The sequence below is a fragment of the Adiantum capillus-veneris genome, chromosome 6, assembly GCF_014529385.1.
Source record: "Adiantum capillus-veneris isolate H3 chromosome 6, ASM1452938v2, whole genome shotgun sequence".
Taxonomy (NCBI): domain Eukaryota; kingdom Viridiplantae; phylum Streptophyta; class Polypodiopsida; order Polypodiales; family Pteridaceae; genus Adiantum; species Adiantum capillus-veneris.
The window spans coordinates 40,354,995-40,370,701 of NC_140936.1; the positions used below are offsets into that span (position 1 = coordinate 40,354,995).

At 43.1% G+C, this 15,707-nt stretch overlaps 1 protein-coding gene across 2 annotated transcripts in view; it reads right to left on the bottom strand.

Annotated features, from left to right (window-relative positions):
• LOC147455386 (tetraketide alpha-pyrone reductase 1-like) overlaps nucleotides 1–12,973 on the bottom strand; it is a 52,889-nt gene extending 39,916 nt beyond the window's left edge. Inside the window, exon 1 of one of the 2 annotated variants that reach the window (XM_086514162.1) lies at nucleotides 12,562–12,973. In XM_086514162.1, coding sequence (XP_086370288.1) covers nucleotides 12,562–12,697 — 136 coding nt within the window. In that variant the 5' untranslated portion in view covers nucleotides 12,698–12,973. The remainder of the gene's footprint in view (nucleotides 1–12,561) is intronic. The other variant, XM_086514163.1, reaches the window with a different exon arrangement.
• Between the last annotated feature and the right edge of the window lie 2,734 nt (nucleotides 12,974–15,707).

Sequence of the window (15,707 nt, forward strand, 5' to 3'; positions counted from 1 at the left end):
GTACGTAGATCTGGACATATCACGCGACCTCCTGATAGGTTTTTTCCATCTATGAACTATGTCATGTTGACTGATTGCAATGAGCCTTCATGTTACAAGGAAGCAGTGCAAATGAAGGACTCCGGGAATTGGCAATTGGCCATGCAGTCAGAGATGACAGCTCTACATAAAAAACCAGACATGGAAGCTAGTTAAATTACCACAGGGCAAAAAGGCTCTACCTTGTAAATGGGTTTACGGGTATAAGATCACCGCTCATGATAGTAAGCCAAAGTACAAAGCAAGGCTTGTTGCCAAGGGCTTTAAGCAAGAACAAGGCATTGACTTTGATGAAGTCTTCTCTCCAATGGTCAAGATGACTACATTGAGATACTTTCTTGCATTGGTTGCCATATTAGATTTGGTGTTGCACCAAATGGATGTCAAGACAGCGTTCTTGCATGGTGATTTAGATGTGGAAATTTACATGCAGCAGCCAGAAGGGTTTGTTGAGAAAGGCAAGGAAGATTTGGTATGCTAATTGTTAAAGAGTCTTTATGGCTTAAAACAATCACCGAGGGCATGGTACCATAAGTTCCACAAGTTTATGCTTTCTCAAGGCTACAAACGTAGTGAGTTCGATCACTGTCTATATACAAAGAAGGCTAAGGATGGCAGTTGGCTGATCCTTATTTTGTATGTGGATGACATGTTGATTGCTGGCAAGCACTTGGAAGAAATTTCAGCTTTGAAGTCAAAGATGGCAAAATCGTTTGACATGAAAGACATGGGTGAGGCAAGTCATATCCTTGGTATGTGCATTGAGAGAGACAGATCAAAGAAGTTGATTTGGTTATCTCAAACAGAGTATATTGACAAGGTTTTGCAACGTTTCAATCTGGAGAAGGGAAAGGCATTGAGTGTTCCATTGCCACCATATGTGAAACTTAGCAAACAAGATTGTCCTGTGTCTGAGGAAGAACAGGCTGAAATGGATACGATTCCATATGCGTCTGCAGTGGGTAGTTTAATGTATGCAATGATTGCTACTCGCCTAGCCATTGCATTTGTAGTGGGAGTAGTAAGTCGATACATGTCAAACCCAGGCAAGAAACATTGGGAGGCAGTGAAAGGAATATTGAGATACCTGAAAGCTGCAAAGAGTATGCATATATGCTATGGGAGTCAGGAGCTAAGTGTAAAGGGTTTTACAGACTCAGATTATGCAGGTGACTTAGACAACCGAAGGTCTACGGCAGGGTATGTCTTTACATTGGATGGTGGAGCAGTATCATGGCATTCTAGATTACAAGATTGTGTTACTCAGTCTACTACAGAGGCTGAATATGTTGCAGCATCAGAGGCATGCAAAGAATCAATTTGGCTTAATCGACTAGTAACAGATTTGGGAATCAAAGAAGAGATGCCTGTGTTATATTATGATAGTCAAAGTGCTATACAATTGGCTCGCAATCCAGTTTATCACTCAAAGACAAAGTATGTGGATGTGAAGTATCATTTCATCAGGGAAATGCTCGAGGATAAGCAACTTCAGCTTGTCAAAGTTCACACCACAGAAAATCCTGCTGATCTACTTACAAAAGGACTTCCCTCACAGAGCTTTGCGCATTTTCGCGAGCTGTTAGGTGTAGCGTAGTACATCTCTTGTATATTAGCTTGTATAGTAGCTTCTCTCATACTTAAAGTACCAGATTGGACTTTAAGTGGGAGGTTGTTGGGGTATAAATCCCAATGTGGTCGCCCAGGTAAGTGGGCGGGCCGCCAGGTATGTACACATATTATTTTGTAAAAACCTAATAAGAACTCACTATGCTCTGTACATTACAACAGAGCGAGTTCACCATATCGTCGTGCTCTTCTTCTCGCACTCTCTCTCGTGTTGCACTTCCGCTTGTACTCCTTCATAGGCTTTTATTGCAGCTCAAAGAAAAAGTGGGAACAACAATGTAACCACTTCTTATGGTTCTGCTGCGAGTGGCAAAACTTCTTTTCCTAATGCTTTTGCTGGCAGCACTTCGTCTGGCAATTTTGGTGATAAGGGAAAAAAGAAGATGCGTTGCTATTATTGTAAAGCTAATGATCACTTGATCAAGCAGTGTCCGAAATTGAATGCAAAAGAGGCTATGAAGAAAGAGGCTCGATCCACTACAAGGTCCAATACAAGTGCAGCAATTGTAGAGTCTTCTGTCAAAGGAGATTGTGATGTTGATGTTGATACAGAATGGGCATTTACTGCAGAGTGCACTTATGATCCTATTTTCCATGATGCATGTATGTTAATTTTTGCAGATTCACATGTGTGGTATTTTGATAGTGGTGCTACAAAGCACGTTACCTCACATCGTGATTTATTTACCTCTATTGAGTTCGTCCCTCATGGGAATACGATGACTTGTGCCGACAATGCCTCTTATCCTGTTCAAGGAGTTGGAAAGATTGTGCTTACTATTGCAAATGGCACTTCTTTCACACTTGTTGATGCATTGTATGTACCTTGGATAAAAAAGAACCTTTTGTCTGTATCTGCACTTGTTAGACTTGGTCTCATAGTCAAATTTATGGATGATAGATGTACAGTTCATGATCTCACTTTTGGTGATGAAATTGTTGCATCTTTTGTCGTGGGCTGTATAAGCTCACTTTGTATGACAAGTGTGGAAAAATTTTTTGCAAATTCAAGGGCTGTTTTAGATGCAAAACTGTGGCATGCACATTTTGGGCATCTGAATTTTGCCAGTTTGCCGTGTTTGCAAAAATCTAATATGGTTGATTCTTTGCCGCCTCTTGAAGCACCTGTCAAACATGTTTGTGAAGGCTGTATTTTGGGCAAAATGTAGTGTACTAAGTTTCCAAAGGATGGGTCAGTTCGTGCTACATGCAGATTGCAACTTGTGCATAGTGATGTTTGTGGGCCTATGCAAACTCCGACCTTGGGAAAGTACTTGTACTTCGTGACTCTCATTGATGACTACTCCAGGCATGCATGGGTATATCCGTTGAAAGCTAAGTCCAAAGTGTTTATGTGCTTCAAACAAATTCCTGCTATGGCTGAAAATGTCTCTAAATGTACTATGGGCACCCTCTGTTCCGATTGAGGGGGAGTATAAGTCTCATGAATTTAATGCATTTTTGGCTAGTCGTGGGATAAAGCACCAATGTACGGTACCGTATATGCCTCAGCAAAATGGTGTTGTTGAGAGGAAAAACAGGTCTCTTACGGAAATGGCATGATGTATGGTCAAAAGTCAAGCTTTACCACATTTGTTTTGGCTCGAGGTTGTCATGTGTGCCACTTATGTACTCAACAGGTATCCTACAAAAGCATTGCAGTCTATGACTTCCTATGAAGCATGGCATGATAGAAATCCATCTATTGAGCACATGCGTGTTTTTGGTTGTTTGGCTTATGGTTTAGTGCCACAAGTAGCGTAGAAAATTGGATTATAAGGCTGTCAAATGTAGTTCTATTGGTTATAGTGTTGAAAGCAAAGGTTACAGGTTGTACCATCCGCAAACAAAGCGTATTTTGGTCTCACATGATGTTGTGTTTGTGGAAGATTCTGTTCAGCCTTTGCTGTCATGTACTAGAGATAGTAATGTAAGCTCACATGACATTTATGACAATTTATTGCCTCTTTTCAATGGTGGAAATTCAAATTTAAATGCAAATGAGGCAAATGTACAGCCTATGGGGGTTTCTGAAAATGTTACAGGTCAGCCATTATTGATGCAAATGTACATGATGTACTTGATGAGGAAAGGGTTGAAAATGAGCATGCTAGAGGTATGACAAAATGGCTGGTGCACGCTTTGCGTGATAGTAAATCGGATGCACCTTTGTCTAGTCGTACTCGTTCAGGTTCTCGCCATGCCTCGTATGCATCAAATTGTTAGGCTTTGGTTGTGTCTAGCTTATGTGATATAGAGGAACCTTTAAGGATTTTAATGAAGCACATAATTTAGAAAATTGGATGGCTGCCATGCAATTAGAATATGATGCACTTATAGAAAATGACACATGGACTTTATGTGATTTGCCTCCTGGCAAAAAGGCCATTGGTACAAAGTGGGTTTACAAGTTAAAACGCAAGCCGGATGGTGAGGTTGATCGCCATAAGGCTTGACTTGTTGCAAAAGGCTATGCGCAGCAGAAAGGCATAGATTATGAAGAAAATTTTTCTTCCACTTGTCGTATGACTACTCTTCGTTTTCTATGTGCATTGGCAGCTCATTTTGGTCGGGATGTACATCAATCTGATATTGTTACTGCTTTCTTGAATGGTGACATTTTTTAGAAAGTCTATGTAACGCAGCCTTGCAGTTTTGTCAAGAAAGGACAAAAGGAAAAAGTGTGCAGATGTAAGAAGGCTTTGTATGGGTTGAAGCAATCTCCTCGTGCTTGGTATGAGAAAACTGACACTCCTTTGGTCAAATGATGCTTTCGTAATAGTCCAACAGAAAGCACATTGCATGTCAAGCGTGAGGGCGATGCACTTCTCATTGTTGTTCTTTATGTGGATGATTTGTTGATCACTGGTCCCAATGAGGCACATATCGCTAAACTTAAGGCTGATTTGAATGCTACTTTCAAGATAAAAGATTTGGGGTTGTTGCATCATTGTTGGAATTAGGGTTGCAGAGAAACACACACAGCTTGGAGAAGACGAAGGAAGCTCAAGGCACACAATAGAGAGTGTGTTACTTAGTGTGCAATGGAAAGATGGATAGCCCTAGAGTGATGGGCGTATATACAATGCACGGAGGAAAAAACCTCCTAAAGAGGGAAAAAATGCCTCGGCGGTCCTAGTGTGTTCACACACATCACTACCACATGTATATGGTAACAAATCCCCCCTGGAGTGATGCGGTGAACAAGAGCTGGTACATGAGTAAAGGGAAGTGCCATGCCCTGAGGATAGGATCAGTCCACAAAGGGGAGTAAGCCCAAAGCTTTGCGGAAAGCTTCAAGCTTCTCACGAGACAATGCCTTTGTGAAAAGATCTGCAAGGTTGTCCTGTGTTGGCACATAAGCCAAGCTGATCTCTCCTGCTGAGAGCCTCTCCTTGACATAGTGGTAATGCAGATCAATGTGCTTTGTGCGAGCATGAAAAATTGGGTTCCTCGCAACTGCCAATGCGCTCTGACTGTCAGTGTAGATAGTGTTGGCAGTGTCCTGTGCAACACCCAAATCAGCCATAAGGCGTCTGAGCCATACACACTCAACCGTAGCTGTGAAGACTGCCTTGTACTCAGCCTCACAACTCGAAGTGGCCACAGTAGGTTGCTTCTTGCTCAACCATGATATACATGAACTGCCAAGCATGAAAAAAAAAACCACTTGTGGACACTCGCGTGTCAAAACAACCAGCCCAATCTGAGCCCGAAAAAGCATGTAAGTTTGGCGGCAATGATCCCCCCTTGGGATAAAACAATCCAAGATGTAAAGTGCCACTAAGGTAGCGGAAAATTCTCTTGACAGCCTGCCAATGCTTAGACCCTGGGCTATGCATAAATCTGCTAACCTGTGAGACTGCAAACTGAATATCCGGCCTCGTGTTGCATACATAAATGAGACAGCCAACAACAGTTTGGTAAAGAGTGACATCAGCAGGATCACCAACATCATGTAGAATCAACTTCAAACCTGTTTCCATGGGAGTGGCAATAGGTTTGCAATCGTCAAGTCCAAACTTACATAGCAATGTCTCTATGTAACTTTTCTGACACAAGGAAATACCACCATCACACTGCTTAAACTATATACCCAAATAATGATGCAACAGCCCCAAATCTTTCATCTTGAAAGTAGCATTCAAATCAACCTTAAATTCAGCAATATGTCTCTCATTTGGTCCAGTGATCAGCAAATCATCAACATAAAGAACCACAATGAGAAGTACATCACCCTCACGCTTTACATACAATGCGCTTTCTGTTGGACTGTTATTACGAAAGCCTCGTTTAACCAAATGAGTGTCAGCTTTCTCATACCAAGCACGAGGAGATTGCTTCAACCCATACAAAGCCTTCTTACATCTGCACACTTTGTCCTCTTGTCCTTTTATGACAAAACCGCGAGGCTGCGTTACATAAACTTCCTCAAATATGTCACCATTCAAGAAAGCAGTAACAATGTCTAATTGATGTACATCCCAACCAAAATGAGCTGCCAATGCACATAGAAAACGTACAGTAGTCATACGACAAGTGGGAGCAAAAGTCTCTTCATAATCTATGCCTTTTTGTTGTGCATAACCCTTAGCAACAAGTTGAGCCTTATGGCGATCGATCTCACCATCCGGTCCCAAAATATTTGTCGACCTGCGAACGCTTGCCAAAGCTCACTGAAATCGGAGAAAGTGAGGAGGCGTGTTCTAGAGCAGCTGGCGACTAAGCCTCGGAGGACGTGACCTGCTCTGATAGCAATTGTTTGAATTAGGGTTGCAGAGAAACACACACAGCTTGGAGAAGACGAAGGAAGCTCAAGGCACACAATACAGAGTGTGTTACTTAGTGTGCAATGGAAAGATGGATAGCCCTAGAGTGATGGGAGTATACAATGCACGGGGGAAAAAACCTCCTAAAGAGGGAAAAAATGCCCCGGCGGTCCTAGTGTGTTCACACACATCACTATCACATGTATATGGTAACAATCATTACGTGGGCATACAATTTAAGCAGTGTGATGGTGGTATTGCCTTGTGTCAAAAAAATTACATAGAGACATTGCTATGTAAGTTTGAACTTGAGGATTACAAACCTATTGCCACTCCCTTGGAAACAGGTTTGAAGTTGAGTCTACATGATGCTAGTGATCCTGTTGATGCCACTCTTTACCAAACTAATGTTGGTTGCCTCATTTATGTATGCAACACGAGGCCGGATATTCAGTTTGCAGTCTCACAGGTCAGCCGATCTATGCATAGCCCATGGTCTAAGCATTGGCATGCAGTCAAGAGGATTTTTCGCTACTTGAGTGGCACTTTGCATTTTGGCTTGTTTTATCCCAAGGGGGGATAATTGCCGCCAGATTTACATGCTTTTTTGGACTCAAATTGGGCTGGTTGTTATGACACGCGAGTGTCCACAAGTGGTTATTGTTTCATGCTTGGCAGTTCATGCATTTCATGGTTGAGCAAGAAGCAACCTACTGTGGCCACTTCCAGTTGTGAAGCTAAGTATAGGGAAGTCTTCACAGCTACAATTGAGTGTGTATGGCTCAGACGCTTTATGATGACTGATTTGGGTGTTGGACAAGACATTGCCAACATCATCTACACTGACAGTCAGACCGCATTGGCAGTTGCGAGGAACCTAGTTTTTCCTGCTCGCACAAAACACATTGAGGTGCATTACCACTATTTCAGGGAGAGGATCTCAACAGGAGAGATCAGCTTGGCTTACGTGACAACACATGATAACCTTGGAGATCTTTTCACAAAGCCATTGTCTCGTGAGAAGTTCGAAGCTTTTCGCAAAGCTTTGGGCTTGCTCTCCTTTTTGTGGACTTATCATGTCCTCAGGGCATGACACTTCCCTTTACTCTTTGTGTCAGCCCTCATTCACCGCATCACTCCCATGGGGGATTTGTTACCATATACATGTGGTTGTGATGTGTGTGAACACACTACGACCGTCGGGGAAATTTTTCCCTCTTTAGGAGGTTTTTTCCCCCATGCATTGTATATACACCCATCACTCTAGGGCTATCTATCTTTCCATTGCACACTAAGTAATACACTCTTTGTTGTGTGCTTTGAGCTTCCTTCGTCTTCTCCAAGATGTGTGTGTTTTCTCACAACCCTATTCCAACACCATCCTCTCTATCTATGTCCTATGGCGAGGCCTCATGGAGGTGCCTCATCACCTCAGCGCCGGAGGCTTCTGTCTTGCGACAGAAGGCGACATCGACATTGACATCGTCATCACTCTCAAACAGAGAGAGAGAGAGAGAGAGAGAGAGAGAGAGAGAGAGAGAGAGAGAGAGAGAGAGAGAGAGAGAGAGAGAGAGAGCTCCGACTCCTCGACATCAATGATTTATCGTTTCGCACCGGCACATCGGTTTTTGAGACCGATTCTTGCAATTTGGCACAGCTCGACATCACCTCTTATTGCAACAAATTTTCGACATCGGATCTTGACATCAAACGTTCCAGTGGTTGAGGGTTTTCCCACGGACGATCGTGCTTGCCATACGCACGGGTGATGTGCCTCTACCATAGAGGAGTGACAATCATCATTGGCACCGAGCGCACAGATCACGCTCTAGGGCATGGTTTTTGCCTACGAAACCTTTGGCGGCTATTCTACTAGCGCATTTCTGCTTGATGGTAGAAATTAGCACATAGCGACACCGACACGTAGGTTACAGGTTACAGGGGTCTTTTTAGCCCGTTTACACACACATTCTCCAGGTTTTCAAGCACAATGTTTTTTTCAGGCAATTTTAGCAGTCTTTTTGACAACAGTTTCTCTGTGGAGTGATTCATTGACAAATGCATTTTTGTGTGAGCACACCTAGTGCTACCGAGCTCTTTTGAGAGTTGATATCCCCGCACGGATCACTTTTACTGCATGTAGCAGTTCTTGGAGCCTATTTGAGCACGGTTCACTCATGTACGTTGAGCTGCGGACACTGCCCATTGTACTACGTATGGAGCCATTTTTGACTAGTTTGGCAGTTTTCCCTACTGTTTCTGAGACTTGAACCGGAAGAGCCCTTTCTGAAACTGTGGCTAGACCTTTTGTGTGTGCATTAGCCTTTAGAGGGTTGACAACGTAAGGTTTTCTTTGAACTGGGGTATTCTCGAATGTTGAGATACCTTTGGTGATATAGATAGCTGGAGTTCCCCCATATGGTACCCTCACCATAGGACATGTATCTAGACGGGTTTTTGTGCTTTTTATGTTGAATTGTCGATCGCAGATCAATCGTTTTGTGCAGTATATACCCAATGATTGTTCTTTTGAGCAGTTTATGCGTTTTTTAGTCGAGTTTCGACTCACACAAAGGAGACTCTGTCGGATTTTTCCTGTGAATCTATTTTATGCGTTCTTGGCACTTCTAGTTGTTCTTACATAGTGATTGTACTACATTTTTGTTTGGGTTTTTGCTCCTATTCTAGGGGGAATTCTGTTGAAATTGTCCCAGCAGGCAATTCTCCTTAAAGTTTTTGGCTACATTCTCTTAATCATGGGTGCGAGTAGTGCTTTTGAAAGAGAAGAGTACTATATTAAAAATTTTGATGGCTCAAACTTTGCCATTTGGCGGCAATGTATGCAAGATGTTTTGATCAACAAAGGCTTGATTGCACCTTTACATGGAAGAAGAGAACATGTCTACACTAATGATGAGTGGGATGACTTGGATGAGCGTGCTATGGAGACCATTCGCCTGCACCTTGGTAAATCCATTTACTTCACCATAATGGATAAGACCAACGCCAAAGATTTGTGGGATGCTCTATGTCAGGCTTGGGATGGCAACTATGCCTCGAACAAGGTTTTCTTCATGAAGAAATTGATACGCATGAATATGAAAGAAGGTAGTAATTTTAGTTCTCATTTGAACGAGCTCAACAACGTGTTTTCACACCTTACTTCAAAAGGTCTCAATTTTGATGATGAAATGAAGGCCATTTTCTTGCTATGTTTGCTACCATCGTGATGGGATACTTTCAACGCAGTCATAAGTAATTATGCACCCAATGGAAAGCTAGATTTCAGTAGTGTTGTTGATGCATTTCTCACTGAGGAGATTTGACGTCAATCTCTTGATGCAAGTGGACATGGTGATGCATATGTAGCTAGTGCAAATCGTGACAAAAGGAAATTTCAAAGACAGCGTGGTTGTAGCCGCGGTCGTTCATAGGATCGCATGCAAGGTCGTAGCAAGAGTCGCGGCAAAGACATGCAAAATGTAGAGTGTTACTACTGCCATAAAAAGGGACACTTGAAGAAAGATTTCCGCACAATGCAGCGTGATAAGGGAAAAGAGAAAGCAAAGTATGACAAACCTAAAAGCAGCAAGAAGATTGAAGAGCTTAATGTGGTTGAGTCTCTAGCCATTGAAAAAGTTTCTAAAGTGTCAAATGATGTGTTGATTTTCACATCGGATTTGAGTCCTGATGCATTGTTAGCTCATGATGAGTGTTCTGTGCAGAATTGGATTGTTGGCCTCAGGTGCTAGCTTTCATGTGACTCCTCACAAGGAGTGGTTTTCTACGTACACTGCCACGCATGGCACGATGAAGCTAGGCAATTCTTATGAGCTTGATATATGCAGTGTGGGCAGCATCAAGTTTTCTATTTGTAATGGCATTGAGTTTATGCTACATAATGTCAAACATGTTCCCAAATTGACAAAGAGTTTGATGCTAGTTGGATGATTTGGGTTACACTACCATCTTTGCTCATGGTTCTTGGATTATCAAGAAGGGAAATCTGGTCATGCTTAAAGGCTAGAAGTCTGGCTCATTGTACTCACTTTGTGTCTCTTCTGCAAAAGAATTATATTTGTGTAGCCGAGCTACCATCTACAGAGTTGTGGCATAGCCGGCTAGGACATATGAGTCAAAAGGGAATGAAAGTCTTGCAATGTTTTGGTTATATCCTTGTGTTAGATTATTCTAACTTCTCCTTATGTGAGCATTTTATCTATCGCAAACAGACTAGGTTAACATCAGCGCCTTTGGACAAAGAGTTAGAGAGTCACCTAGATCTCATACATAACGACTTGTGCGGACCTATGCCAGTCAAGTCTCTAGGGGGAGCATTATACTTCCTAACTTTCATAGACGACTCTATTAGAAAGGTGTGGGTTTATCTTTTGAAGCGGAATAGCGACGTTTTTAGTGTCTTTTAGAAGTTCTTAGCATTGGTCGAGAACCAATCGGGTAGAAAGCTTAAAGCTTCGCGTAGTGACAATGGAGGCAAGTACATCTCCTCTGAGGTAAAGGACTTTTACACAGTTTACCATGCCTTACACACCCACCCAAGAGATCTCAAATATTTTTGTGTGTGTTCGTGTGTGTGTGTGTGTGTGTGTGTGTCTGAGAGAGAGAGAGAGAGAGAGAGAGAGAGAGAGAGAGAGAGAGAGAGAGAGAGAGAGAGGATAATCTTGACTAGGGATATGGTGTGTGGGAACCAAAGTGGGGCATGCTCTCACAAACCAATTACATGACCTTGAAAACTCGATGATAGTGGAATTCAATGGAGAGACCATTAGTCATGATGATATCAAATATGATGAGGGAGAAGGCTTCAATCCCACACAAGATCATTGGAACAAAGACGGGAGGCAAGACCTATAGCGGTCCAAGTGTTATTGCAAGCAATGCCTTCTATCCATATATTATGGTGGGAGCACCTCGAGACAGATATCCATGACTAGCATTGCCGTCCTACGTGCTCCTATGCACAAGTCGGCACTTTGATGAGCCTAGATAACATGTGGATTGATAGATTTCTCCCTTTTCAATACAATTAAGATTGCTTTAGACTCACCTCTTTTCCTTATGTCACAAGGTCACTTTCTTCAACTCTCTATAGATGGATTCATCATCATACCCATATACATGGATACCCAATTCTCACATGGATTGTGCAAAGCCATTGGCCAAATCTATACCCTATCACATTAGTTGAGGATAGACATAGAGGATTAGATATGTCAGCAATGTGACAAGCAACCCAAGTTGGAGGAGCATTACATTTGCAGATATACATTTTACTTGATATGTGAGGAGATATTATTGCATATTTCAATAGAGTTTAGGGGGTTTGGAGTCAACATGGAAATCATGCACTTTGATGAGTAGAGATGTTTGCAATTCTTTCTCTTGGAGCTCTAGAGATATTGGACAACTATTTTATAGGAGAGGAGACCTCACCAACTAGCCCTTTCAAGCATAGCATGATCTTGACTTCATCGTGGTTACATGCCCGAATTTGAGTATGGCTGCTAACACCACACAACCTTAATCAACATTAGCAAGGACACAACATCAAAAGGCTTACTCTTCTAAAGGTGTTATCGCTTGACATAGTTTACCCACTCCCGCAAGACAGGAGACCTAGACACCCCCATCATAGGCAAACCGGAGCTATTATGGAGTGCCATAGGAGGAAGATGCCGATGCACATTACATTTTCCCATGATAGTGATACCTCGACAAAGAACTATTCATGAATATCTTGTAAATTTGGGACCATCGATGTACGTTTTGGTAGTTGCATGTTTACGCCTTTAGCTTTAGGTTGATGTTTCCATTTCTCATAGATCATAGATACAATCTCATTGTATACATTGATACAGCAAGTAAGTGGTTGGTGTAAAGGCGATGTAAGGCAACAAGGAAGTAGTATAGTAACATGCAAGTAATGGCGAGGCACCCACATGGCCAAGAGACGAGAGGTTACGGTGCAAGTTAGAGCCTTGCAAAGGTGCCCTAAATGACCTTATTAGAAAGCATAAATCAATGGGTTTTATTTAAATGATGTGGAGGCATTCCCCCCCCCGCCCCCAGAGAAAAAAAAAGGGCTTTAAGGAAGGGCACTAACCAAGGTTGCGGACAGTGCCGCGGACGTGATAGCCACGCTCCAGCAGGCGTTTCACAAGCCACGATGCCACAAAGCCTGATGCCCCCGTCACGCACACCACCACCTTCTTCCGCTGCTCCTCTACGCCACCCTCCATTGCCAGCCCCCGTGCGTGCGTGCGTGCGTGCGTGTGTGTGTGTGTGTGAGAGAGAGAGAGAGAGAGAGAGAGAGAGAGAGTCGACCACCCTTCTCTCCTCCGTGCTCTTGTAGTGTGCTGTTTGGTAGGTGAGAGTGCTGCTCACCAAGCATGCAGGCATTCTGCTCACAAATCTTGCGCCTTCTTTATTACCAGGCTAGGCTAGGTAATGAGAGTCATGCGGTGATTTTCACAACTTAGCATAAGCACTAGTGTATTGGCAACACTACTAACTTAAGTGCTAATATATATGTGTCCACGATTTCGAAAAATGAAATTGCATTGTTTGGAGAACCATCTCTGGCTTTAGAGTAATCGCCCAACATTTGTGGCGGCTCTCTCTCTCTCTCTCTCTCTCTCTCTCTCTCTCATTCATTGAACAGGTGGTTGGAAGATTGTGAGGCAAAGGCTGTTGTTGAAAGGCATGCATGCGGGACATACCGAGACAATGGGTTGTTGCAGAAGCGAGGCAACCCTCCCTCCCTCCCTCCCTCTCTCTCTCTTCTTCTGTCTCGCATGTTGTGTGTGTGTGTGTGTGTGGGGGGGGGGGGGGGGGGGGGGGGGGGGGGTGAGATAGCCTTCTCTCTCTCTCTCCCCGCTTTCGTTGAAGATTCCTTAGGGATTGTTGGAGGGCGGTATGCAGATGCAGACGGCTGGGTGCAGAGGAGAAGCCGATAGAGGGTGGGAGAAGGGAATCTTTCTATTTAACTAATAATTTAATAAAAGCGGAGCCAGAATGTATGCTAGGTGTGTTAGGTTTCAGGCCCCGTGGTTGGTTATGGTGGTTGGTTATGACCGACGTCGGCCCACTTTACTCTTATTCATTTGGTTATAATGTCAATAAGGAGTTGAGATGTATTACTCTCAATAGCTCCACCAAGTGTTGTGTGTTCTTCTCCTTGCCCCTTCTCTCCTTCCCTCTCTTACACTCTCCGTATCCTCACCCCACAAGTGGTATTAGAGCTCAGGAGCTCGTTCGATCTTGGCTACACCCCGTGCATGCAGCTAGCTCAAAGAAGAGGGAATCTTGGAGAGCTTGGTAGCTCTGCAGGGATCCACACAGCAAGTAATCAAAGCAAGAAAGTATCAAGCAAAGAATCGAGTAAGCTCGGGAGCATAATTGAAGCAAAGCACACTAAGTCAAGCAAGGCCCGTGAGTGGCTTGCATCAGCAAATTGGGCGTGAGAGAAGACAAAGGAGATTTGTAGCATATCAAGCAATTAAAGGCATCTTTCGAGTCCAGAGGTAAGCAAATCGAGTTGCAGGCAGCTGTTGCAGAACCGAAGTTTGCAAGGGGAGGGAGACACGAGCACACAGGCTTAGGACTTGAGCCTGCTGGCCAAATTCTGAGGCATCGAACAATGCAGAAGAAAGCGAAGCTTACAAGCAAGAAATAGAGCATATCGGGTGATAGCAAGTCAGAAAAAGTAGTACAAGGCTTGTGCAAGGAGCTTGAGGTAGTGCTGGCAGCGCTAGCGAGTAGAGCAAGAGAAAGACAGAGAGCATCGAACCGACCACCCACACACACCCACACACCTTCCTCGTCAAAAGTAGAGTCTGCAATTTTGACATTTTTGCAGAGAATTGGGATTTTAAAAAAAAAACTTTAACTTACACACACTTTTTTGTGTGCAAGCCATTGATCCCACCTTTGCCCTCGACAACACATCGACAATTCGGCTCGACTACCGCGAGAGATAGAGTTAGAGAGCGGAGCTATGAGAGAAAGAGAGCAGGCGAGTGAGAGCGAGAGAGAGAGAATAATTCTGATGACTAGCAATGCACTCTCTTGATGTTTGAGAGTGGTGTCGAAGCCCTGAAGACTTCCATCCGGCATGGCACATCGATGGCACGGCACATCGGTTTCTTGTTCGCTAGAGTGACAGTTTCTTGGAGATTATGTCTCCGAAATTGCATGTCGTCTTCCACCACTGAGACAGAGTATGTTGCAATTTCCATTTCCAGTAAGGAAGTTGTGTGGTTATCTCGTGTAGTGGGAGACCTTGGTATACACAAGACTCCAGTGCTACATTGCGGCAGTTAGAGTGCGATTGTGTTAGCAAAGAACCCCGTGTTTCACTCCAAGTCAAAACACATAGAGGTCAGGTATCATGTGGTACGGGATATTTTGGCTAACAAATGCATTGAGTTAGTCAAAGTTCAAACGGATGAAAACCCAACAAATGCTCTAACGAAGAGCTTAGCCTCAAAGCGGTTCGCACATTGTATAGAGATAATGGACGTAGGGTGAAGCTATGGTCATACTTCATGTTTGCACAATTGTACATAATAGCCCCTACATTCTTTAGCCACTTGGGCCTTCAAGTGGGAGATTGTTAGGTTTCAGGCCCTATGGTCGGTTATGGTCGGGCGCTTGTCCACTTACTCTTATTCATTTGGTTATAATGTCAATAAGGAGTTGAGACTCTCGATAGCTCCACCATGTGTTGTGTGTTCTTCTCCTTCCCCCTTCTCTCCTTTTCTCTCTTGCACTCTCTGTATCCTCACCCCACAAGATCTCCCCCAATCTCAAAAAATAAAAAATCATGTCAAAGTGCATAAGTGAAGGGTGAGTTTAGAAAATGAAAAGACCCATGAAGATAGAAAATCAAAAGACTTCGTGTGTCCATATAAAGAGGTGTCGATTTTACATTGGTACATTTTTTTTTTCTTCATTTTTCCTTTAGCATCTTCTTCTCTTTAAAGTGTCCTTACACTATGTAAGTAGTGAATGTTTTTTTCTAAAGCCATTAGGAATACTTTACATTAGTACATTTGTCAATCATGGACTAGAATAGATTAGAAGAAGATGAGAATATTTTCATCGGGCATATTGGAAATAGGGTTACAGGGAAACACACACAGCTTGGAGAAGACAAAGGAAGCTCAAGGCACACAACAAAGAGTAGTATTAATTAGTGTTAAATGGAAAGATAAGATAGCCCTAGAGTGATGGGCGTATATACAATTC